The 24,301-nt window shown below is 48.7% G+C and overlaps 2 protein-coding genes and 1 long non-coding RNA gene across 6 annotated transcripts in view; 2 read left to right on the top strand and 1 right to left on the bottom strand.

Annotated features, from left to right (window-relative positions):
* TMEM253 (transmembrane protein 253) overlaps positions 1–17,151 on the bottom strand; it is a 70,083-nt gene extending 52,932 nt beyond the window's left edge. The window contains exons 1-8 of the mRNA XM_049705503.1: positions 14,981–17,151; positions 14,700–14,861; positions 14,258–14,368; positions 14,109–14,165; positions 13,561–13,671; positions 13,299–13,445; positions 12,175–12,947; positions 3,231–3,343 (exon numbers count right to left, since the gene is read on the bottom strand). Coding sequence (XP_049561460.1) covers positions 12,867–12,947; positions 13,299–13,445; positions 13,561–13,671; positions 14,109–14,165; positions 14,258–14,368; positions 14,700–14,825 — 633 coding nt within the window. The 5' untranslated portion in view covers positions 14,826–14,861; positions 14,981–17,151 and the 3' untranslated portion in view covers positions 3,231–3,343; positions 12,175–12,866. The remainder of the gene's footprint in view (positions 1–3,230; positions 3,344–12,174; positions 12,948–13,298; positions 13,446–13,560; positions 13,672–14,108; positions 14,166–14,257; positions 14,369–14,699; positions 14,862–14,980) is intronic.
* LOC125963403 (uncharacterized) lies at positions 12,896–14,199 on the top strand. Its single transcript, XR_007475346.1, has 3 exons — positions 12,896–12,986; positions 13,296–13,677; positions 14,116–14,199. It is a non-coding gene; the product is annotated as an uncharacterized LOC125963403 (long non-coding RNA).
* ZNF219 (zinc finger protein 219) overlaps positions 17,151–24,301 on the top strand; it is an 8,693-nt gene continuing 1,542 nt past the window's right edge. Inside the window, exons 1-4 of one of the 4 annotated variants that reach the window (XM_049705483.1) lie at positions 17,221–17,588; positions 22,241–22,332; positions 22,622–22,717; positions 23,124–24,029. In XM_049705483.1, coding sequence (XP_049561440.1) covers positions 17,404–17,588; positions 22,241–22,332; positions 22,622–22,717; positions 23,124–24,029 — 1,279 coding nt within the window. In that variant the 5' untranslated portion in view covers positions 17,221–17,403. Of the gene's footprint in view, positions 17,589–18,073; positions 22,333–22,621; positions 24,030–24,301 lie in introns of those variants that run through there. The other 3 variants (XM_049705482.1, XM_049705484.1, XM_033435917.2) reach the window with 3 other exon arrangements.

Raw genomic sequence — 24,301 nt, 5'->3', positions numbered from 1 at the left:
TGACTGGGTTGCAGGCATTGCCACCACAGTGAGGGGAGAGGATTGGTGGGGGATCCAGGGTCATGGGCACCTCCGCCATGTCTGGCGTTGTTTGGTTTGCAGGCGCCGCTGCAGTGGGCGAGGGTGGGGTGGGGGAGAGTTGTGGGCGTCACCACGGTTGGAAGGACTGAGTCTTGGCCTCACCAGTGCTGCTGCCCAGTTTCCTGCACCCATAGGCACTGGTGCAGCCAGGAGTCTGAAGCTGTGTCTGCTGTCCCTCCTCCTGCCACAGGGTTCTCTGGGGCTCCGGGTTCAGCTGCTGTGGCCGGGGATCATGGGCACTGCCTCCGCTGTTCCCCCCACTTCTGCCTCCTCTATGTGTTCCAATGCACCCACCTTCACATGCAGATGTGTGGATCTCTCTAGCATTCTGCTGTGTTGGGTAGGGAAATTTTCTTGAGTTAGGGATGTTTTACTAGTTGTAAATTGAAGGGGTGAGACAAAGGGAGCTTCTCACACTACCACGATGCTCATGTATCCTCCAGGAAAACTTTAAAATAATATTTAAAACCCAGATTGTGGAGGTTATATATATATATATATATATATATATATATATACACACACACACACATATTCACTGGAAGAATTTTGAAAATGTATTTTTTAAAAGTAAATAAAATTCACCTATAATCACCCCCTGAAATATAACCATTAATATGTTGGCATATATACTTCCAGTAGGTTTTTGTTCTATGCAATATGTGTGTTTTTACAATAAAATTGGTTTTGTTCAAATATACTGGTTTGGATGCACCCCAATGCAGCATTATTCACAGTTGCCAAGAGGTGGAAGCAACCTAAGTGTCTATCAACAGATGAACAAATAAGAAGAAATGGTATAAATGTTCAGTGGAATACTACTCAGCCTTAAAAAAAGAATGAAATTTTGCATTTGCAGCAACATGAATGGACTTGGAGGGCATTACATGATGAACGCTCCTCTCTTTCATTAAATATTATTCTATAGCATGTTTTAAAAAGGAGTCAAGTAATTGAGGATTATTGTAGAAAAGTTAGAACATTAGTCCTAAATGACAACCATGGATGACCAGAGTAGTTTGATATTTACCCTTCTACACTTTTTTTCCTATGCATATACTTCTAGAAAAACAAAACGAACTATACCTACTGTTTTGTAATGCACTTCTTGTATTGTGGTAAAATTCACATAATATAAATTTCACCATTTTAACTATTTTAAAATATACAATTTGGTGGCATTTAGTACATTTACAGTGCTGTGCAATCATTACCAATATCTAGTTCCAGAACACTTTTAGCATCACAAAAGGAAACCTCATAGCCATTAAGTAGTCATGCCCCTGGCAACCACTAAAATGCTTTTTGTTTCTATGGATTTGCCTATTCTGGATATTTCAGATAAATGGAATCACACAATATGTGACCTTTTGTGTCTGGCTTCTTTCACTTAGCATAGTTGCTAGGTTCATCCATGTTGTACATAGTGGAATAAGAAGTGTTTCATTATATGGATATATACCATATTTTGTTTATCCATTTATCAGGTGATGGACATTTGAGTTGTTTCCATCTTTTTGCTATGAACATTTATGTGTAATGTTTTGTTTGAACACCTATTTAGTATATACCTAGGAGCGGAATTGCTGGCTCATATGACGATTCTATGTTTCACCTATTGAGGAATCGCCAAGCTATTTTCCACAGCAGCATTTACGCTCCTACCAGCAATACATGAGAGTTCCATTTCTCCACATCCTTGCCAACACTTTTCATTTTCCATTTGTTGCTGTTGTTCTTATAGCTCTCCTAGTAGCTGTGAAGTGGTAAAGTAGTATCTTGTTGTGGTTTTGAATTGTATTTCCCTAATGACTAATGATGTGCCACATCATTTTCATGTGTTTTTTGGTCATTTGCAAATTTTTTGGAGAAATGTCTATTCAAGACTTTTGCCATTTTTTAACTGGATGCAATGATGCAATGTGCTTTTTTTTTTTTTTTTCCACTTAGGAATATACCATGGACATCTTTTAGTCTTTTTATGCCAGTATAGTATAGTATAATATTTCAATCTCTACATTTATTATACTTTAAAGATCAACTACCTTATTGTTAGACATTTAGAACTGCTTGTACTTGAAAAATTAATGCTGTACTGAACATTTCAATAGGTAACTCCTTATACATGTCCAAAAGTATTCCTGCAGAAAATTCCTAGATGCAGAATTGCTGGGCCAAGGGTAGATAATTTTTAACCTGTATATACAAGATGTTAAATTGCTTTCCATTACAGTTGTACCAATTTACCGTCCTACCAGAGGTATAAGAAAGTGCCTATTTCCTTGCACACTCACCAGTGATGGGTTTTATGCATTTAAAAATAACAATGTGATTGGCACAAAATAGCATCTTACTGTTTTAAATTGCATTTATTTAGGTACTTCTCTGGTGGTCCAGTAGTTAAGTTTCCATGCTTCCACTGCAGGGGGCACAGGTTCAATCTCTGGTTGGGGAACTAAGATCCCTCATGCTGCAAGGTGCAGCCAAAAATATAAATAAATTGTATTTATTTAACTACTATTAATATATATCATCTTTCATAGATTTATTGGCCATTTAAATTTCTTTATTTGGTAAACTGGCTGTTTTGTCTTTATCAGTTTTTCTATAAGAAAAGATTCAATATTAATACTAACAATCTTTTAGCTATATGTTACTCTCAGTCCTCCTTTCTTAAATTTACATTTGAACTTTATCTTTATTGTAATTTTTTTTATAGAAAGCCTAAAATTTTTAATGTAAAATCAATCTTTTTCTTTTTAGTTTCTGCTATTAGTGTTATATCTAAAAGTTCTCATCTGCCCCAGGTTATATAATTACCTATATTTCTTCTCATATTTTTATGGTTTTGATTTTTTCCATTTAAGTCTAGAATTTATTTTGGTGCATGGAGTATGATAGAAGTGTAACTTAGTGCAAATAGTTATGCAGTTATTCCAACATCACTTATTGAAAAAAATTAGTTTATGATTAACTGACAGATAAGAAATAGTGCTACTAAAATATATTAAATCTTTGTATATACTTGAGCTCTTTTTTTGACTCTATTCTATTCCATTCATCTATCTGTCTATTCTGATGTCAATACCATAATGTTTTAATTTTTCATCTTTATAATACACATTAATAACTGATAGACCAAGTCTCACCTTATTACTCTTCTTGTTAGAAGCCCGTTCTTCCTTCTTTCTCCTTTCCTTCCTTCCTTCCTTTTCTTTCATTATCATTTGTTTATTCTTCCAGATGCACTTTAGAATAACTACTGAAAACAAAACAATACAAAAAACTTGAAGTAGAAGCTGTGGAAATTTAGAACTGCCAATAGTAGTATTATGGGGTTGCCTTTAGGATCTAGTTGCAGTTTGAGATCATGAATTTTTTGTGGCACCAGCTGCCATGTTTGAGTAATTTTCTCTAGTAGCACCATTACTGTTAATGTTTTAGCAGAGACTGAATGACTATCAGAATGTTGCACAGGAGTTTCTGTGTTGAGTAGACTCCTTCTGATTTAATTTATTCATTCATTCAGTAAACATGTATTGAATGTCTCCTTATGCCATTCACTTAGCTAGGTTCTCGGGTTATAAAGATGAAGAAAACAAGGTTCTCTCTTCAAAGGTGGGCACATAAATGATAATTTCAATTGTAGGGGAAGGAAAAACTTTTCTCTACCCTCTTTGGTTTAGTAGCTGGTGCTTGCAAATTAAATTGACAAAAGGCAAATTAACAGGAGAAAAGGCATACACATTTCACTTGATGTTAATATTTCAATTTTTATGTATACAGAGGATCTTCACAGAAAAGAAATGAAGGCTTGGGGGTGATTAGACACAGGGTATTATATAAGTTTTTTTTTTTGCATTGGGTCTTCATTGCTGCACAGGGGCTACTCTTCATTGCAGTGTGCGGGCTTCTCATTGCAGTGGCTTCTCTTGTTGAAGAGCATGGGCTCTAGGTGCTCAAGCTTCAGTACTTGTGGCACACAGGCTCAGTAGTTGTGGCTCACAGGCTTAGTTGCTCTGCAGCATGCGGTATCTTCCGGGACCAGGGCTCAAACCCGTGTCCCCTGCATTGGCAGGTGGAGTGTTAACCACTGTGCTACCAGCAAAGTCCTATATACCATTTTAACAAAGGGTGAGAAATTGTGGAGAAGTGACAAGACAAAGGAAAAGCATTTTGGGCTCCTAGGGGTCGTAGATTGCAGGAAAGTAAGTATATAGGGGAAAGTGATGGAAGGTAAGTGTGATTTTAGTAAGGTTTGTTTGTATAGACCCATTCATGGTGCTGACTCTCTGTCTGCAGTGTAATGGTCGTTTTTCTTCCTCCTGCCATGAGAGAGGGCGGGGAAGACCTTCACAAAGGGAAATTTACATCCCATTTTTACTCAGATAGGGGGAAGGCAGAGAGCAATTTCTGAGTTTGCTGCTTCTTATTTGTCTCCCAATAAAAACAATCCCCATGCCAATGTGGCACATTTTGGGGTGGTGAATTCTGATCCTCTTCACAATACGTATAGAACTGTGTGTAGAGCACTGTAAGAGTACAGTGTTGGTGGTGATGGGAGAGGTCAGGGAAGCTTCCCAAAGTAGGTGAAGACTAAGCTGAGTCTTAAAGAAACAGTACCAGTTAGCAATATGGGGTTAGGACTAGTTACAACAGCTTGAATAAGGCATAGAAGTAAGAAACATATGTGCCATTGACCCAAGAATTCTACTTCTAGGAATTGAACCTGCTGATAATACTATGTATGAAAAGATGCATGTATAGGAATGCTCAATGCAGCATTATTTGTAATTGCAATAATAAATATTACTAAAGGTCCAAAAAAAAAAAAAAAGAAAGAAACATATGTGCCAAAGTGAGATGTTTTGACTTAGCTATTTTTTTTTTTTTTGGCGGTACGCGGGCCTCTCACTGCTGTGGCCTCTCCCGCTGCGGAGCACAGGCTCCGGACGCGCAGGCCCAGCGGCCATGGCTCACGGGCCCAGCCGCTCTGCGGCATGTGGGATCCTCCCGGACCGGGGCACAAACCCGCGCCCCCTGCATCAGCAGGCGGACTCTCAACCACTGCGCCACCAGGGAAGCCCGACTTAGCTATTTTGACATGACATGGCTTTGACTTATCACTGGTATTTTAATTGTTCTGACTTCTTATTAATGTGAGCAACAAACAGCCCTGACCCCCACCCCGCCCATCACTGAGTCATTGCTGTCATCATCATCATCCTTGGGCTAATCAAAAAGAAAAAAAAAGAGGGAGAGGGTAAAGCTCAAAGATGGGGTGGAAGTGTTTCTCATACATATTAATTAATAATTAAAACAAAATTTTAAGGCTGCACACCAATGCCACCTTCCTCAGATTGCTGTCACTGAAGAGTATAGTGCAAGGGAGGGCATGTAGAGATGACACTGCAAAAGCGGGGGCCAGATCACAGGGATCATTGCACCATTTAAAAAAGCTTGGAGCTGATCTTATAGGACAGAGATGACTGAAGAGCTTTTAAGCAGGGAAGCTATGTGGTCATGTTTATGTGGCTATGTGTAAGATCCTCCAGGAGGATGATCCTGGAAGCACAGAAACTATTTAGGAAGCTTTTTCTGTAGTAGGTGACAAGTGGTGGGGGCCTGAACTAGGGCAAGGATGGTGGTGATGAGGAGAAGACTGATTCAAGAGCAGGAAGAAAATCTATAGAGTGTGGTGAGCATTTGGCTACAGGAAATGAGAAAGAGTTTAGCATTCAGCTTATATGACCAAGTGATAACACCAGTTAAGATGGAAAATTCAGGGGCTTCCCTGGTAGTGCAGCAGTTAAGCATCCGCCTGCCAATGCAGGGGACACGGGTTCGATCCCTGGCCTGGGAAGATCCCACATGCCGCGGGGCAACTAAGCCTGTGCACCACAACTACCGAGCCTGCGTGCCTAGGCTTCAGTACTTGTGGCACGCAGGATCAGTAGTTGTGGCTCACGGGCTTAGTTGCTCTGCAGCATGCGGTATCTTCCGGGACCAGGGCTCTGCAACAGAGCCCGTGCTCTGCAACAAGAGAAGCCACCACAATGAGGAGCCTGCACACCACAATGAAGAGTAGCCCCCGCTCGCCGCAACTAGAGAAAGCCTGTGTGCAGCAATGTAGACCCAATGCAGCCAAAAATAAACAAAAAATAAATAAATTTATTTAAAAAAAAATGACGGAAAATCCAGAAGGGAGAGTGGGGGCACAAAGAGAAGATTTAAGGTTTTGAGTGTGCAATATGGTTCTTGCAGGTCTTTGTAGGTTCTTTTTAAATATAAGAATCTTGGAGAAGTTAAACACTAAGTTCTTGAAATCTTTCTGATCATATCTCTCTAGGGCATTGGTTTTCATGCCCTATGGGGGGGCAGTTTTGCTCCCCAAGGGATATTTGGCAATGTCTGGAGAGATTTTTAGTTGTCACATTTAAGGGGAGGAGTGCTACTGGTATTTATTTAGTGGTTAGAAGCCGGGGATGCTGCTAAACATCCTACAATGCAAGGGACAGCCTTCCACAACAAAGAATTATCTGACCCAAATGTCAGTAGTGCCACAGTTGATAAACTCTGTTCTAGGGACTAGAGGAATACTTTACACTTTCGCCCAGCACCGGTCATTCAGATTAGAGAGTATGGATGGGTCTACTAAAAAAACACCACCACTGCTGAGAAACCAAATCTTAGTGTTGGAGGAGAAATTAAAGGTTATCTATTCCAACCATTCAGGTGATATTTGAAAACTTGCTTCAACAACCTATCTGTGCAGAAGCGCATTGCACGAAACACCTCAAACAGACCCAGAGGTTGACAGCCTAACTTCAAAGCAGCTCATCTTTTGAAAGGTGTTCAGTTTCTCTTTTTTGGTCTAAAACTGGCCTCTCTATAATACATAACCATTGGATCCAGCTTCACTTCTTAGGTTCACAAAGAACAGCTTCTCTTCCTCATAATTATTTTTGAGATTTACAAAGACATCAATCCTGTTTCTCTTATGCCATGACTTTGAGTCCTCTCACTTTACCTAAAGCATAAGAGTGGGTGCAAAGCATTTTCCTTATAAAGCGAGCATCTTCCTTATAAAGTGAGCACATAATTATTAAGAAGCAAAACAAATTAAATCATATCTGGGGAGCTTGGACTTGTGGAAAAATATTATAAACAAGAAAACTTTATAAAGGCAAGGAAAAACAAACAAGAATCAACAAAGACGACTCATTCCCTCTGGACAGAACACAGGAAAAGTTTCTGATAAGAAAAATAAACCAAAGATTCAGATGATAAGTAGAATCAAGAATAACATGCAACACAAAATATAAATATGGCTGAAAAAATGTATGCAAAGAAGGAAAAACAAGAGAAACAGAAGACAACTCTCATTAAGTAAGCGGCATCTGAATTTTAAAGAGCGGCTATGCACACCAGTTTTAGTAGCCTAAGAAATGGCGGAGGCCATACAAGGAGGCCCTTCCCCCTGAATTTTTTTTTTTTTTTTTTTTTTTTGCGGTACAGGGGCCTCTCACTGTTGTGGCCTCTCCCGTTGCGGAGCACAGGCTCCGGACGCGCAGGCTCAGCGGCCATGGCTCACAGGCCCAGCCGCTCTGCGGCATGTGGGATCTTCCCGGAGCGGGGCACGAACCCGTGTCCCCTGCATCGGCAGGCGGACTCTCAACCGCTGCGCCACCAGGGAAGCCCCGCCCCCCCCCCGAATTTTTATACAGGGAAAAGCAGATTAAAACAAACACTAAAGGCAGCGGTTTCTCCTCCCCCTCCTCCTCCTCTCTTCCTTCCTCTTCCTCTTCCCCTTCCTCCTCCAATTCTGGGGTTAGGGATAAGGGGGGCCTGGTAGAGTCAGGGCTCTACAGAAGAAGCCAAACATGTGTAAAGCATACAGGTGGGGTTAACAACTAAGGGACAGTTCTACACGTTTACTTTAACAATTGGAAGGTTTTAAACACATTATTATAATGAAAAAAAATTAGCACCAAATAAAATTTTCCTGCCTTTCCTCCTGCATGAGTCACTCACTGCTCAGTCACCAGTAACCCAGCTATTAGGGCAGTCTCCTAGATTCCCTGTGCCCTGGAGATGGACCTCTGATCACTACAGTGCTCAGATCCTGTCATATTTATAGGAGACACTGCCTAACAGTGACACACTGCCACCGTCCTGCTCAATCCAGCAATCAAACATCGAAATTGAGGCAGCACCGCTGGGCAATTCAAGAATGAAGCGCATGTACACAAAGCAACCCAAAACGGGCCTAGACAAGAAAACGAAATCCAGAAACCTGACGGGGTAATCATCTCTTTTCACTAAGATAAAGAATATCCCAGCCCCGGATGGCGAGTGGCAAGAGGCTGCGGGGCATTCATCAGGCCAAGCAGGCGAGGTCAGCTCCGATTACTCCTGGATAGTTGAGTGTACTGATTTCGTGGCTGGAGTCCAGGATTGCATAACACATAGAGGCCCAAGGGGCTGAGAATGACCCGGAAGGGCCCTGCGCCTCCAGCCTACTCGAGACGCACCAAGCGGCATGTGTGGCCGCCCAGGTGGATTCACAGCAGGGGAGGGATTTGGGAGCACGCCCCGCAATGCGCAGAAACTCCTTCTCCAACTAAGCCGATGACACACGCCATTACCTTGCGGGAAGGCCCTTTGTGAGACCTCGACCGGGGCAGCAAAGAGGCCACGAGATGGCAGCAGAGGACACAGCCCAGGACACAAAACCTGAACCATCTGCAAAAGCAGATATTTCATTGGGGAAAGGTCACTTGTCTATAATCATGTATTCGAGGCCAGAATACATTACTGAATTTCAAAGAAATGAGGGTAAAATTCATCAACATGGAGAATTTCCCAACCACCACGGAATTCAGCTGCATATGAAGCCACATATTTCTCCAATGCTTAAAGCACGGATAGGGGTCAAGGCCTTTAAAAACTGACGTCAGCAGGAACCTTGTCACAGTCACTTCTTTTTGTGAAGTTCCAATGGGCAGCAATTCAAGTAAAATACCAGTGACTTTCACAGAGGCTGCCAAACTGATGAAGGGGCAGATACAGAGGTTGCTGGGCAGCATTGCAGCAAAGCAGAATGCTTTCATGGAGCAGCTAGGGACTCTGGCAATAGGCAGTGTTGGGTGGGATGGGGGGTGGGCATAATGAGGCCCACAGGCCAAGTCTCACACAGTCTTCACTTGCAGTTGGCAGAGGATAACGCACAGGAAAGGGGGATCAGTAGTACTGGGGCTAAATCTCTGATCTTCCAACTTATCACCTAATGCTCCTTTGGTTATATATTCCTCCTCCCCCCAAAGCTGTCACTACCAAAAACTACCAAATAACCCCTGGGGGCAAAATGCCCCCTCCCTGAGAACCAATATGAGAGGGATATGATAAAAAAAGGTTTTAAGAACCTAATGTTAAGCCTCTCCAAGACTCTTGAATTTCAGAACAGGTCTCAAGGGCTACAAGAACCATATTGCATATCTAAAACCTGAATTTCTACCGTATGTTTGTATAATGGAGAGACAATAACTGAAGGACTATAGGCCAAATCTGGTCCTCAATTTTTAAAAAATCAGTTATCAACATTTTAAAATCAGAAGATTTCACATTTAAAAAGTCAGAGTTTCTGACTTTTATAGGAAAATTGGAACAATGGCAATACCAAGCCCACAGTCCCACATGGCAATAGGGTAGAGATGAGTGCAGTTAGTCTTTAAACAGAATGTGGGCTCTCTAGTTTGCCATAGTTCCCACCACTCCCTATTAACTCATACCTAATCTGCTTCACTCATTTACACCACTTCTCGTCCCTATAGGCAATTTACTTTCAACCTCTGAAGTGCTTTATAGTTTTAAAGTATTTTTTCATGTGTGATTTTATTTGAGCCTTGGTACTCCAGTAAGATAGAGAGGGTAAATATTATAATCTCCATTTAAGCAAAATGTAGTTCAGAGAGGTCTGACTTGCCCAAATTTACACATCAAAACCAGAGTCTAGATTTCCTGACTCCCATTATTATTCTGGGAGGAAAATTTCTATTAAGAACTTCATTTTAGGGGCTTCCCTGGTGGCGCAGTGGTTAAGAATCCGCCTGCCAATGCAGGGGAAACGGGTTCGAGCCCTGGCCCGGGAAGATCCCACATGCTGCGGAGCAACTAAGCCCGTGTGCCACAACTACTGAGCCTGCGCTCTAGAGCCCGCGTGCCACAACTACTGAAGCCCATGTGCCTAGAGCCCGTGCTCTGCAACAAGAGAAGCCACTGCAATGAGAAGCCCGTGCACCACAACAAAGAGTAGCCCTTGCTCACCCCAGCTAGAAAAAGCCCCCCACGTAGCAACAAAGACCCAACACAAACAAAAATAAATAAATAAATAAAAAAGAACTTCATTTTAGTGGTTCATGGAACAAAACCAAAGAAGTAGATATGGGCATAACTGCTGGAATGGATGAATTCCAACTGCTAAGCTGTTCAAGAATCATTGCAAATTACTACCTCCCCTTCTTTTAATGAAGTATTTCTACTCCCCTTCCAGGCATATGAAGAGATCGCCCTTCTAACCATCCTGAAATTGCGTGCGACTGTATGACTTGCTTTGGCCCATGAAGTGTGTGTGGAAGTGATATGTATCCCTTTGAGGCAGAAGCATTTAAGAGCCCATGAACAATTCTTCATGCTTACTTCACAACTGGGGAAGGGGGTGGGGATAGGGGGTATTGGTCTCATGGTTACACGATAGGATCTCAAAATGGTGGCACTCCATGGGCTTGGTTACCTGAATCACCTACAAGGAGCAGAGCAGCCTGCCAGACTACCCTAGACATGTAGTGTGAGAGTTACCTTTGCAGTTTTAGGCCACTGAGATTTTGGCATTGTTACCACAGCATAACCTAGCCTAACCTGATACAAGGTTCATCTGCGTGGTGACTGAACTTCTCCAAGAACTAAAATGCAATTTCTAGACATCTGATCATATCACTAAAAGCTGTTGCTCCTAAGTGGAAGACAGTGAGAATGAATTGATTTTTACCCCCAGCTTCCTCAGCTACCACCACCTTCTGATTTTGAAGAAAGCATTCTGAGTCCTTCACAGATGAGCTCTCCATTATTCTGGCATTTAGACTGGGAGGAGGAGAAGGGGGAGGCCCAGATCTTGTTTTCACCATTCCAGAGCCTAATCCCAGAACTGTCCCCACCCACTAATAGTCACACAATCTTGTCATAGGGCGACTATTACCCAAGGTGTCGCAAACAGAAAGGAGCTGCCGCTGGCGCCACTGCAATGTCAGGGCAACGCAGCCAGGCTGCGCTCTTTCCTCACTGGTGCCTGGGCTTGGCTAAGCCCGGAGAAGCAGCATTCTCTAGGGAAAGAAGCCTTCTCAAGTGGGAACAAAAATGAGTGTGAGGCGCACACCCATCCTGGGCACTATGTGAATTTGGGGTGAGTTCTCTTAGTACTGCAGCTCTGGTCAACTTCTAGTTTTTCTAGCCGCTAGTAAGCTGTCGGGCTGGTGCTACAGGGTGCCCCCGTTTTCCTGGGCTTTTCTCAAGCCCACCTGAGCCTGCCATCCTTGCACACTTGCAAAGATCATAAACGGTGGGGTTTGAGCAAAACCAGAACTTCAGCAACCGCCCCGCAGCTGGGATCAAAGGTCGGCTGGTCTGCCGAGAGGCTGAGTCTGCGCAATCCCGCTCCCACCTTGGAGAGAAAGGGTGGCGGCAACGCGGGCTCTTTACACCGGCGTGCTCGCAAGAGGCGGGAAACCTTAGGTCGGGTCGCCGTGTCCCTCCCTCTTCCTGCCCAGTCCACCCGTCTGCCCAGCCAGTCCGTCCTCCTCAGGCGCGTAGGCCCCGGGGGAGGGGGATGAGAAGTGCTCTGGGCTTCTGACTCATCATCTCCAACCCCTTTCTCGCGCGCGCTCCAAGTCTCAGGACTTTGCACCTGGGCACTGTGGGAGGGGGCACGGCGACAGCATCTGGGAAACCCTAGCTCTGCCGACGGCCAGCCCTCAGCCCCTGCCCGTCTCCGAAGCTGCCGGATGTAGGAATGTAGACCCACAATCAGCTCTCCGTTACCGAGGTTGGGGTGGTGGCGCCCCCGCGCAGCATAGCCCGTCCGGCTCCTCCCTGCACGCTGGGCCAGTGGTCGCGTCCGAAGAAACTCTCAGCTAAGCCCCGACTTCCAGGGTTTCGCGTCACTTAGCCGATGCACAGCGCCCCTACCGCGGAGGGAAGGTTCTTTATTTCCCAGCGGGCCACAGGGTAGCTGGGCATCCTGGGATTTGTAGTCTCCGCTAGAGTAGAAAGGAACCGGATCGAAGCGAGAGAACGAAAGCACCCGTTGTGAATTGATTTCAGAGAGTGGGCGTGTACGGGTTTTTAGTGGATGGGATTGTGAAAGGTGGAAATCTTGGAAACAGTGAAATGAGGCATATGTGAAGCAGGATGGGGAGGCAGTGGGGAAGGAGGGTGAGGATAGAAGGGAGAAAATGGGTCTAGCTGAAAGTTGGTTTAAGGATATCCTGCAGGCGGGCAGATTTTCAGGGCGGTGAGGTGGTTTAAAACTCGGTCTAGGTATTGCTTTCCGCAGCAGGGGAGGAAAAAGAAAGGGGCCTAGTGTGAATGAAGATTGAAGGCACTCCACCAGACTTCAAGTAGGTCTCAGGGGACTCCATCTAGTTTGAGTTCGGTGGAATGGGGTGCAGGAGGGTCTGGAGAATGCTCCCGCCGGGTAGGAAAGCAACACCTGTCTGCTTCCTCTTGCCAGCTCACTCATTTGTTCTGTTTGCTCTGCTAGCCACCGTGGGACCAGTCTCCAAATCAGGAACTTCCTCTAATTCTGAGAGACCCTGAAAACAAGACAGGTGTGAAGCAAGCAAACTATAAGGGTGAGAAATGAGGAATCCCAGACAGATGCAGCTTCCTCCTCTCGCATTTTTTTTTTTCTCGTGTTCCCATAGCCCTTCCAATATTTACGCAGATTTCTAATGCTCTCCCACATTTCTAGCCCCATTTAGATACCCGATTCACTCTTACCCACCACTAGGGGAGAAATGTCCAAAGCCAGAAAACCAACCAGTTTCAGTTTAGGACCCCTTCCTTTCCGGGCTGCCCCATTGTTTTCCCTTAAGTACCATCGACCAGGATAGCCAGTGAAAAAATGAACTGCTAGCTAGCTGCTTCCTCCCTGCCCTCAGTACCTCCTGCAGCTCCTGGTAGTGCAGATTCTGGCTCCAGCAGCATCCTGGCTTCCTCTGGCTCAGCAGGAACAGGGAGTATGCTGAGACCAGCACTCCGCCTAGGGTGAAGGCCTCAGCACTGAGCTCCAGCACCAGCAAACCGGCTAGCTGTAGGTAGATAGGGCTGAGGGTGTGCTGCAGGGGACCCTGCACCTATTTGCCCCTGCCCTTTCCCCTCCTCTGGCCTCCTCATCCCCCCACATTCTCCTTTATTCACTTGTACCTGGGAGGGGACAGTTGGGGCAGACATCAAGGCTGTCTTCGCCACTTCGACCACCAACGCGATGAAGCCCAAGATCAGATTGAAGGTGTTGAACAGCATCATGGCGTGCACCTGCCAGTGAGTTAATTCAGCCCTGCCCAGCCTAGGGGACTCACTGCAACCCCAAGCCCCACCTGTAGCCTAGCTGAAAACAAAACTCAGCTCCTGGGCTTCCCTGGTGGCGCAGTGGTCGAGAGTCCGCCTGCCGATGCAGGGAACACGGGTTTGTGCCCCGGTCCTGCACGTCCGGAGCCTGTGCTCCGCAACGGGAGAGGCCACAACAGTGAGAGGCCCGCGTAACCCAAAAAAAAAAAAAAAACAGCTCCTATTCTTCCACCTCCAAACGGGACCATCAGCCCTCTAACTTTCTTGTTTCCCTCCTCAGTCTTTTAGACCAGTCACGGGCAGATAACTAACACAGTTAACAGTTAGAAATCCACTTCCTGGGCTGAGGTGTGTGTGTGTTTTAGGGGGTGGGAGAATAGTACTGCATTCTCTTCCCCTCTCACCTTCCAGAGACGGGGTGCTCTGCGCAGCTCAAGGGTTACAATCCCAGTGAGGAGACCCTGAATGATGAGAAAGGCAAGTGGTGAGCTCTGGCCCATTAGGGAGGGGCCCCCAGGACCTTCTTTCCACCCTCCCGTATGGTAGTTCTTACCATTACGCCAGGCCCAAGTGGCAGTGCTGTGGCCATGTGACAAGCAGAGTTCAGGCAGGCAACTGAGATAGCAAAGGGCACCACAGCCACTGCCAGCCATAGCTGGCTCACCTGGAGGCCGGGTGCAGGGTAGTTGGAGGAGAACTGTTAGGGATTCCCTTCCTTCCTCCCAAGTGGTGGAGAGTAGTCAACCAAGAGCCATAAAAGAAGGGGATATCATTTAATTTTTTCTGCCTCATGTCATAGTTCAGTTACTCAACTATGTGTTTTCCCCACATGATGGAAGCTACTTGGAGATTAAGGGTCTTGCATTGTTTATTCTGTTTCCTCCACCCGCCTCCCACTCAGAGCCTAGCACAATTTCAGACAGATGATAGGTGCTCACTAAACATGGGTGGAATTGAACTGGGGTACAAGTTGGGGTGGGGCAGCCTGGCCTCACCGCCAGCACCAAGAGGTGCCCACTCTGCCTGTGCCTGGCCCAGTGCTGTAGCTTTTCCAGACGAAGGCTGGGTCGGTCTTGAAGGCTGGGTCTGTCTTGCTCTCGCTGACCAGCTCTCTCCTCCATGGCTCCCTTGACCACTAGAGCTCAGTGCTTCCTAGCCTGGGAAAAATTCATTATGGCACCTATCAGGAGACAGGACATACAGCAACATCTCTTTCAGCTGTCCCTCTGCCTGCTTCCAATATCCAGGGAGTTGAGGCTCAGGGCCTCACACTTACCTAGTCTGAAGCAGCTGCTCCAAAGGGATGGGTCCCAGCTGGCCCTGGAGCTCCTGGTAGGGCCTGGTAGCTCAGAGCAGAAGACAAAGTTGTCCTGGCAGAGACAGGCTATCAGGGCTGGGGTGTGGTGGGGCAAAGGTCCCTATGAGGGCCTCAGGATCCAGGGAGTGGTGCTGGGTAGATACCAGCCTCAGTTCACTCCACAAGACACCCAGCCCTAACTCATTCTGTTCCTGTTTCCTACTGACCCCATCTCTGCCCATCGTGGGTTCCTCTTCTGATCACTCACCTCATCCACTCACCTTATACATGGACACTACCACCCTGGGCCCCAATTTCTCCCCCATTTCCATCTAATCTTTCTCCTTTTTTTAGGGGGCTTTCTCCTCAAATTACTTGCTGTTCCCTAGGGAAATCCCACATTACCCTCTGAATTAGTCCCATCATTACTGCTTGAAGATTTGTCCCAAGACCAGCCAAGACCTGGCTTCCTGTCTCTCACTTTCTGGACAGTTTCTCCTCTCTCATTCCTTTCTTGAAGGATTTACTCTGGATCGGACACTGACTAAGTGGATGGAGAGCTCTATTTATAGTAGGGATTGCTTTTGACTCAGTGATAACCTGCAGCTAGACATGTATAGAAGATGGTCCTTAAATGGTCAGTTTTGGGAAGGACACTATTGCAACAATTAATATTTTTGAGGGACAGAAGTTGCCTTGCAGTCAGGCAAGCTCTGCCACTTTCCGACCTGTGTGGCCTTGGATACATTATTCTACCAATTTGAACCTCAGTTTGTTGAAACTGAGTGATTAAAAGGGGGATAATAATATGACTGTGAAGGGTTGTTGACTCAGGGTAGGTGCATAATAACCATTAATGGTGCTGATGAGGTCATACTGATGTACCTCATATACTACAGGGCTTATTCAGAAGCTAAGCTGGGGTCATTTATTCATACAATAAGCAGAATCACATGAGCCCAAATATATATTCTGTACATCAAAAATAGGAAAAGTCCATCTTGGTGCAGAGCCTGAGGTCTGGGGGCAATGAGACCTATGTTCAAAGCCCAGATCTACCTGGGTGACCTTGGGCAAGGTACTTAATCTCGCTGTTTCCTTATCAATAAAGGGAATACCAATCTCAAGAGATTGCCTTAAGTATTAAAAGAGAAAATGCATATGAACCAACTCAGTCCAGCACCTGGCACATACATGCTCAATAAATGTTAGTGGCTATTATTATTATTATTGATGACAGAAGACGACTGAGCCAGAAGACCCCCAGGAGTTAGTACCAGGAGGCAGGGTCCTGGGAGGCAAGTGGCCTTTGTAAGCCACTTCTGCCCTGCTCAGTGCTGGGCCAACACTCACTGGAACACTGTGCCCACTCTTCTTTCCTGGGGAGTGGAAATCACATTTAAAGGGACCCTGAGAGCTGTTGTGTGTCTACCCCCTCCTCGATCCTTATGTACATTAATTTTATTTTGTGGCAATGGCCTGATAGAATGTGAGATGTTGGGCTCAGTATCCCTGAGCTGGTAGGCCAGTGGAAAGCGACTCTTTTAGCCTCATTTCCCTTACCTGTAAATGCAGACCAATTATATTTCACAGTGTTATTAGAAAGATTATATACTATTAAATATGTGGACAGGCATTCGGTAAATATTGATTAAATCTAAGTATCCTACTTACAAATTTGTAGTCCCTGTCTGGATTACAATCTCCTCCAGGGAGGGTACTACATTCCCCTCATGTGTTCATCCCCCACGGCGCTGAGCATTGGTGCCTGGTACTTAGTAAACACTCAGTAAATATTTGTTGTATTGAAGAGCCATTAAAGTGACTTAAGGAATGGAAAAATAGAATTCGAGAGGAAGGAGCAGGAATTGTTTATCAAGAAGAGAAAGGACCGGAGAGTAACTTTAATAATGTTTCTTATACGGCAGACATTAACTATCTCTATAATCGCCCCTCCTCCTCCCCCAAAAGAGAGACAGAAATTGTAAGGGAGAGGCTTTGAGATAAAACCCCAGGAAGAACTTCCCGAGTCTGTGCATGTTGGGGCAGAAAGAGCGGCAGAGCCAGCTCCTTCCCTGGTATGTCCGGGTTTAGGGTGGGAGGGGCAGTCCGCTTGGAGGCTGGGGGAAGGACGAGATGACCTTTCAAAATCTCTTCCAGTCTCCTGTTGGAATCATCCGTGCGCCCCACCCCCGCTCCCTCCCTCCTTCCCTCCGACAGCGCCCCCAGTCTCCAAACGGCCCGCACCCCGCCCCTGGCGGCCGCCTCTCGCGGCTCCCGGGGTCCCCAGCTCCCTGTCCCCGGAGCCAGAGCCCCGCTCCCGCTCTCGCTCCCGCGCGGCTCCCAGCCCCGCCGCGCCGCCCCCCGCATGCTAATGGCCGGGCCGCCTCCCGCCGCACACAATGCGGGCCAGGGCCGGGGGCGGGGGACCGGGGAGGGGGCGGGGGCCGGGCCGGGGGCGGGGGGGCCGGGGCCCGGCGCATCTCCCCCGGCCCCACGTAACGCTGACGCCCGCGCCGCCGGCCCGCCGCCCGCCGCCGCCGCCGCCGCCGCCGCCGCCCGCTCCGCCGCCGCCCGCCCGGGGCTCGTGAGTAGCCGCTCCCCCCACTCCCGGCCCCCCCTCCGCCACCCGGCCCCCGCCCCCGGCCCCCGCCCCCCCTCCCGGAGGGGGGGGCCGTTACGCGCTCCCGGCTCGGAGCAGGTGCAGGGGGCGGGGGCGGGGGAGGGGCGCCGGCTCGGCCCCAAGCAAACTTCGCCCAGAGCTCCTGGGGGGGCGGGGTGGGGGCGGCGGCCACGGAAGCCTGGAGAGCTAGGGGGGCCTCGAGGGAGGGGGGGCAGGTGGGGGAGCCGGGAAAGCGGACACCAAAGGGGAAAGGCCAGCGGGGGCGGGGGGGCGGGCGTCTTTGTAGGGGCCCGAAGGCAGGGCGCGAGGGGCCTGGGGGTGCGGGGCGGCAGAGCTGGGAGCCAGAGTGGATGAGTGCCCCCCGGCCCAGGTAGGGCTGATGGAGGAGGGGGAAGGGACCCAAACTCTCCGGGAGCGGGGGGTGGGGGAGGGGAGAGGATGGGGGGTGCTTCCCTCTCTGCGTCCCAAACAAAGTGTCACAAAGAGCTCGGCCGGCGGCAGCGGCGGAGGCGGCTGCAACTCAGCTTTTGTTCTCCCGGCCCGGGTAGCTGAGCCCTGGCCTCCCAGTCTCCCGACCCTGTCCCCCATCATCCTTCTGGTTTATCTTCCCCGGGAGGGGTCTGGGGTGCTGCTGGAAGAACCTCTTGCACAGGATGAAAGGTCTTGCCCTACTTGCCAATCTACTTCTGGGAGGGAGATTTTCCCAGAGGCTCTCCTACCCACTCCCCACCCCCTAATCTGAGAACCGAGGTTCATATGGGTGCCAAGACTCTGACCTTTCTAGGGTCAGCTCCAGCTAAAGGGGCTTAGGGCTGGCTACATGCCCCCTCCCCCAAATCCAGGTGTTCCAGAACTTTCAGAAGAGGGGTCAAGTTGGGACATGCCCCTGGGATAAGATTCTCCATGGTGGGGTGGCTGTAGGTGAGCAGGTGTACCTTCCTCTCACCTCATGCTGTACATTTGAAACCCATGACTGAGGTCTGTAACCCCAACTCAGGGCAGTGAGGATGGAGGGAAGGAGTCTTTCCCAAGAACTCAATCTAAAAGGTGGGCAAGCTATGCTGTGGGGTCAGTTTGGGGGAGCCACCTGAGCAATGAGGTTCAGAGGGCCATGGAGAGGAGACCATAAAAGTGAACTACTGGCATGTCTGTGTGATAAAGGTGGTCTTGACTCTAGACCACCTAAGGAGTTCCCTTTCCTTTTAACTCCATCTAGTGCAGCGTTAATTGATTGTTAGGGGACTTGGAAGGTATAAGGATTCTCAGAGGGAAAAACATCAAGTACAATATTAGAAATGACCAGAGGTGGAGACCTAGTCACAAATATACTTCAAGTCCTGAACACTTGCCCCTTACACTTTGACCCTAAAAACTTTTGAACCACAAAGCTTGAGGGACCATCTTCATGGTCCTCCAGTCAGCAGATGCTTCTATGTACTTGTCCCAGTTGTTTCTAAGAGTCTTCTCACCAACCCTTCCATCCTTCCCTACTCAGTAAGGTTTGATGGTCCACACCAGCTCTCCTAGCACATAAAAGGAATTGGCCTGTTGCTTTCGAAAGATTTTGGATCCCTATCCCTGGCCCTGTATCCCTATAGAACCCAAATAAGGGTAAGATAACCCTTGATTCCCTGTGGGGGTGGAAAGTAGGTCAGCGCTACTGTCTGGCTAAGTGTCATGGATGGTGTTTAGGCCTGACTATAGAAATTGGCATGACTATAGAAAACTCTGACTATTGCCCACAGGCAATACATGCATAATCTAGGTCCCAAGTCAGTTCATAAAATCTGGGGCTCTGTCAGTGCTTTCTCCTATTGAGAAAAACTCATGGGATCAGGTTCTTGGGACCCCATTTGGTGAGGAGATGATTCAGGAGATCTTGACTGGGCCTAGGAGGGTCTCAGTGGTTTTGTTGATTTGAGGCCACCCTCTGGGGAAACTTTCCCTTCTTGGGAATTCAGCTTCAGTTTGGGCCTTCTTGTATATCACTGGATTTCCATCTTGGAAACTGCTATGTGCAAAGCAGGTTTTTTGTTTTTGTTTTGTTTTGGGGGAGGAAGCTTTTGCCCAATTCCTACTCTACTTGCCTTGGGTATGAGGTCAGCCTCCCGTGAGGTATTTTGTTTACTATCCTATAGGCAGTTTTAGGGGCCCTAGAATCTTCTCAGAATCAGAGTATGTGCCCATAGGTTAGTCAGCTATGACCATGCAGTATTCCCAGCCTCCCCCCTCCTCCCCCACCATCTGCTTCCTCTGAATATACCAGATTGGCTGTACACCAGGATGTTCCGGGAATCCCCAGGAGAGCAACAGAATGTGATGGACCCAAATACGATGCCTCAGTAACTCATTCCAGGATGTACAAACTGTAACTGTCAGAATACTCCTTATAGCTAATTAAAATTCTTCTAGTTACATCTATTTTCTATTATATCTGTCTATTTTCAGTGACATCCAAAAGGCCAAAATAATCCCTCTGGTACCACTATTTTTTTTCCCCCTCTATGGTTTCCAGATAGGAAAGAGATAGGCTTTTCTCAGTGCCTTATCTGTGGTGCTAAAATGGCAAAGGTGGCCCCTCTAGTACTTCATTGCTCTATGGTACGGAGGTGGCCAAAGTGGCTCCTCTGGTAGCCCACTGCACTCTCCATGGTACTGAAGGAATGACCATTTGTTTCAGCATCTCTCTGGGGTCCAGAAGAGTCCTGTGACTCAGAACCACAAAACTTTTGAACTGGAAGGGACCATCAGTATAAATTAGTCCAACCCTCTTATTTTACAGATGAGTAAACCAGGAGGTTAAGTGATTTACTGAGGATTGCAGGGGCTATTAATGGTCTGACTGGGCCCACAGTAGTCTTGCACCCCTCAGTCGTACTCTAATTCACCTTTCATTATACTACTCAGCGAACTTGGCTAGGCTCTTGGTCTCAGTAAAGGGGCTTATTTGGAGGATCCAGAAAGTGAGGGTGGATGCCTTAATTTGGAGCTACAGAAATACAGATATTAAAAGTGGTGCTGGAGGTTGTTTACTGATCCTTGGACAAAGGCATTTTGTTAATTAATCTCTTAATAAAATTCCCACAATGCAGATTCCAAATGTAACAGGTACCTGCCCCTTCATAGAGTCTTATCCTATCTACTAAATGTCAAAAATTAAAGAAGCCTTGGATCTCCAGAGCCTTTTCTCGTTGCAGGGCTGACTCCTGGCTCAGTTCTCTTCTATTAAAGATCCTTAAGCAAAGTAATGCTGAGTCCTTTTCTTTCTCAGTAACCGATTTCAGTTTCACAATGCCTATTGTAAGGAAGTTCTTTATATCTCAAATATTCTTTGTCTCAGGCAATAAAAAAAAAAAAAAAAGGTTAGGCCCACATTTGTCTAGCCTTGACCAGATACAATTCTGTATGTAAGTAAGAAAGGTAGACTGGATGATTTCTGGTCCATTCTCCTAGGCCTATTTCCATGAATCTTAATTCTGGGGTTGCTCCTAAGTCCTAATGCTAACCTCCTCTGCAGCTTAGAATCAGGAGATTCCGCCCCCCCCCCCCACTGGCCACCAAGTCCTCTTCCTCTCACTGCTCTTCATCCTCAGAACTGGAGCTCTGTACATCCCAGGCCCAGAGAATTTTAGCCTGGAGAACTTTAACCCTTTCCAGCTCAGAGTATGTGCTGAGCCCCTATCTGTGCAGATGGCCCAGCCCCGCCCCCCGTCCCTCACTCCAGCCTCTTGAGCTCAGAGCCTGTGTAATCCTCCTCTTGTGTGAGGGAGCCTCTCCCCTGCAGAGAGGAGGAAAGCCTGCTTTGGAACAGCCCTGGACAAAGGGGCTGAGATGCCCCATCAAACTGCAGGCTCCAAGGTTTGAAACAAGGGGATGAATCCTATCCGGTATTTGCAGTTTTTAACCCCTTCCCAAAGCCAGCAGCGCCCCTTAACTTCCACTCCTCCCCCAACTCTCTTCATTCCCTCTCCCTCTGGCTCTCTCCCCCTTCATGCCCCTCCCCCTCTGTCTGTCTCCAGACTCTCTGCTGCTGGGAGGTGTTTCTCTCCCATGCATGAATGAGTCTCTGTAATGAATGGAAATGAATGGATCAGGAATCCAGGCGGAGGGAGGAAGAAAGAGGGGGAAAGACAGAAAGACAGGGTAAAGGCAGAAGGAAGAACTATGGAGCCTGGAAGAATGTTTGGCTGGCTGGTCAGTTAGCGGTCTGAGAGCAACTGGTCCCACTTGGATAACTGGGGAGCATGGCAAGCCCACCCCATTTGCTCTTCAAGCTGCACAGCCCAACCTAAATGAGAGAAGGGTATACTGTGATGGTCTTCTCCACCACGAGGGTGGAGAGGAAGTTGGGGGGGCGACTTGGTGGTGGTAGTGGTTGTTCTGGACAAGGCATTTAATATGAATAATTTGGGGGAAGAAATCTGGGTTATCAGGGAGACTTGAGGGCAAATAAAGAAGTACAAGTTTTGAAGACAGCAGCCCCCTCCTGTCTCAGGATGGAAGGAAGGAGAAGGGATAGGTTTCAGAGTGCTAAGAGTCTGGGGTTCGGGGTGACTCTTCCCACTGCTGAAAATCAGGGCTCACCTCTTCCTCCAAATCTGTCTCTCTTGCTTTAGCTCTTCAGCACCTGTTGCCTTCACTAGCAGCTTTTCCTCCTCCTCTTCCCTGCACTCCTCAGAACCAAAGAATGTGAAGGGGGTCCATGGAGGTGAGTGAAGCTCTGGCCTGAACCTATGAGTACCAGCAACTATACTTCCTCCCCTCCCTACCTCTCTTTCTCTGTCTGGCCTCCCATTATCAGAAGTTGTTTTCGTGGCCCTAACAGCTCAATTCCCATTCATCCCCCAGCCTCCCCAAGGTGAGTGGGAGGGGCACCCGGTGTTCGTGGTTCAGGCCCTGACCCACCCTCCCTCGGGTTCCTCTGGCTCTCCATGCCCTTGCTTTCCCCACAGCTCTCCCTTCTCCAACTTTTGCTCTACTCACATCTTTCTCCACAGGGCTCACGTCCCCGCGCCCCGGGCGGCCACCTAGCGCCGTCGCCACCGGCCTTCGACGGCGAACTGGATCTGCAGCGCTACTCCAACGGGCCAGGCGTAAGCGCCGGGTCTCCGGGGATGGGAGCAGTGGGCTGGTCTGAGAGTCGCACAGGCGAACGGCGCTTCCCCTGCCCTGTATGCGGGAAGCGCTTCCGCTTCAACTCTATCCTGGCTTTGCACCTACGGGCGCACCCAGGCGCCCAGGCCTTCCAGTGCCCGCACTGCGGCCACCGTGCTGCGCAGCGGGCCCTGCTGCGCTCGCACCTGCGCACGCACCAGCCTGAGCGCCCGCGAAGCCCCGCCGCGCGCCTGTTGCTGGAGTTGGAGGAGCGCGCGCTACTGCGGGAAGCGCGGCTGGGGAGACCCCGGAGCTCAGGGGGCCTGCAGGCCACCCCTGCCACTGAGGGCCTGGCGCGGTCCCAGGCTCCTTCGTCGTCCGCCTTCCGTTGCCCCTTCTGCAAAGGCAAGTTTCGCACCGCGGCGGAGCGCGAACGCCACCTGCACATTCTGCACAGGCCCTGGAAGTGCGGCCTGTGCAGTTTCGGCTCCAGCCAGGAGGAGGAGCTGCTGCACCACAGCCTGACGGCCCATGGAGCTCCTGAGCGGCCCCTGGCGGCAACCTCGGCTGCACCCCAGCCTCAGCCTCCACCCCAGCCTGAACCCAGATCCGTCCCTGAGCCCGAGCCGGAGCCTGAACGTGAGGCAACCCCCGTCTCCGCGCCTGCTGCTCCCGAGGAGCCCCCCGCGCCTCCGGAGTTCCGCTGTCAAGTGTGTGGCCAGAGCTTTACGCAGTCCTGGTTTCTCAAGGGCCACATGCGCAAGCATAAGGCCTCCTTCGATCATGCATGTCCTGTTTGTGGCCGCTGCTTCAAGGAGCCCTGGTTCCTTAAGAACCACATGAAGGTGCACGCCAGCAAGCTGGGCCCACTGCGTGCCCCGGGGCCTGGTTCTGGGCCTGCCCGGGCCCCCCAGCCTCCTGATCTGGGCCTGCTGGCCTATGAGCCTCTGGGCCCCGCGCTCCTCTTGGCCCCGGCGCCCACCCCGGCTGAGCGCCGTGAGCCGCCGAGCCTCCTGGGATACCTGAGTCTGCGAGCCGGCGAGGCCCGGCCCAATGGTGAGGGCGCTGAGCCTGGGGCTGGCCGCAGCTTTGGAGGCTTCCGCCCACTGCCCTCTGCTCTCCCAGGCCGGGCTCGCCGGCACCGCGCGGAGGAGCCAGACGAGGAAGAGGAGGTGGTGGAGGCAGAGGAAGAGACCTGGGCCCGGAGCAGGGCGGTGGGCCCTCTGGCTTCACTGCCCCCACGCCCAGGCGAGGGCCCAGGGAACTCTGCGACTGCTGCGGGGGCCCCGGCGAGGTCCAGCGCCACGCAGGGTACGTAAGGGTCTCCTTTCTCTGAGGATTTCGGCATCCTGGGTGCACTCTGACGCCACCACTGCCCTCCTGTCCCCTCCTTTTTAAAAAGGAGGGGACAGGAGGGCACAGGAGGGCAGTTTCTTATTTCTTATTTTTAAGAATTTTCTTATTTCTCAATTTTCCTCCCCTGGAGACTTTACAACCTTTTGAGGGTACATGTCCACTCACAGCAAATCAGACCTCTCAGGTTCCTGCAAACATTCTGTTTCCTTCCGGGCTGGGAGGGGAAG

The sequence above is a fragment of the Orcinus orca genome, chromosome 2 (genome assembly GCF_937001465.1).
Source record: "Orcinus orca chromosome 2, mOrcOrc1.1, whole genome shotgun sequence".
In the NCBI taxonomy this organism is placed as follows: domain Eukaryota; kingdom Metazoa; phylum Chordata; class Mammalia; order Artiodactyla; family Delphinidae; genus Orcinus; species Orcinus orca.
Note: the sequence above shows the minus strand (reverse complement) of the source record. Positions and strands in the feature narration are given on the sequence as shown.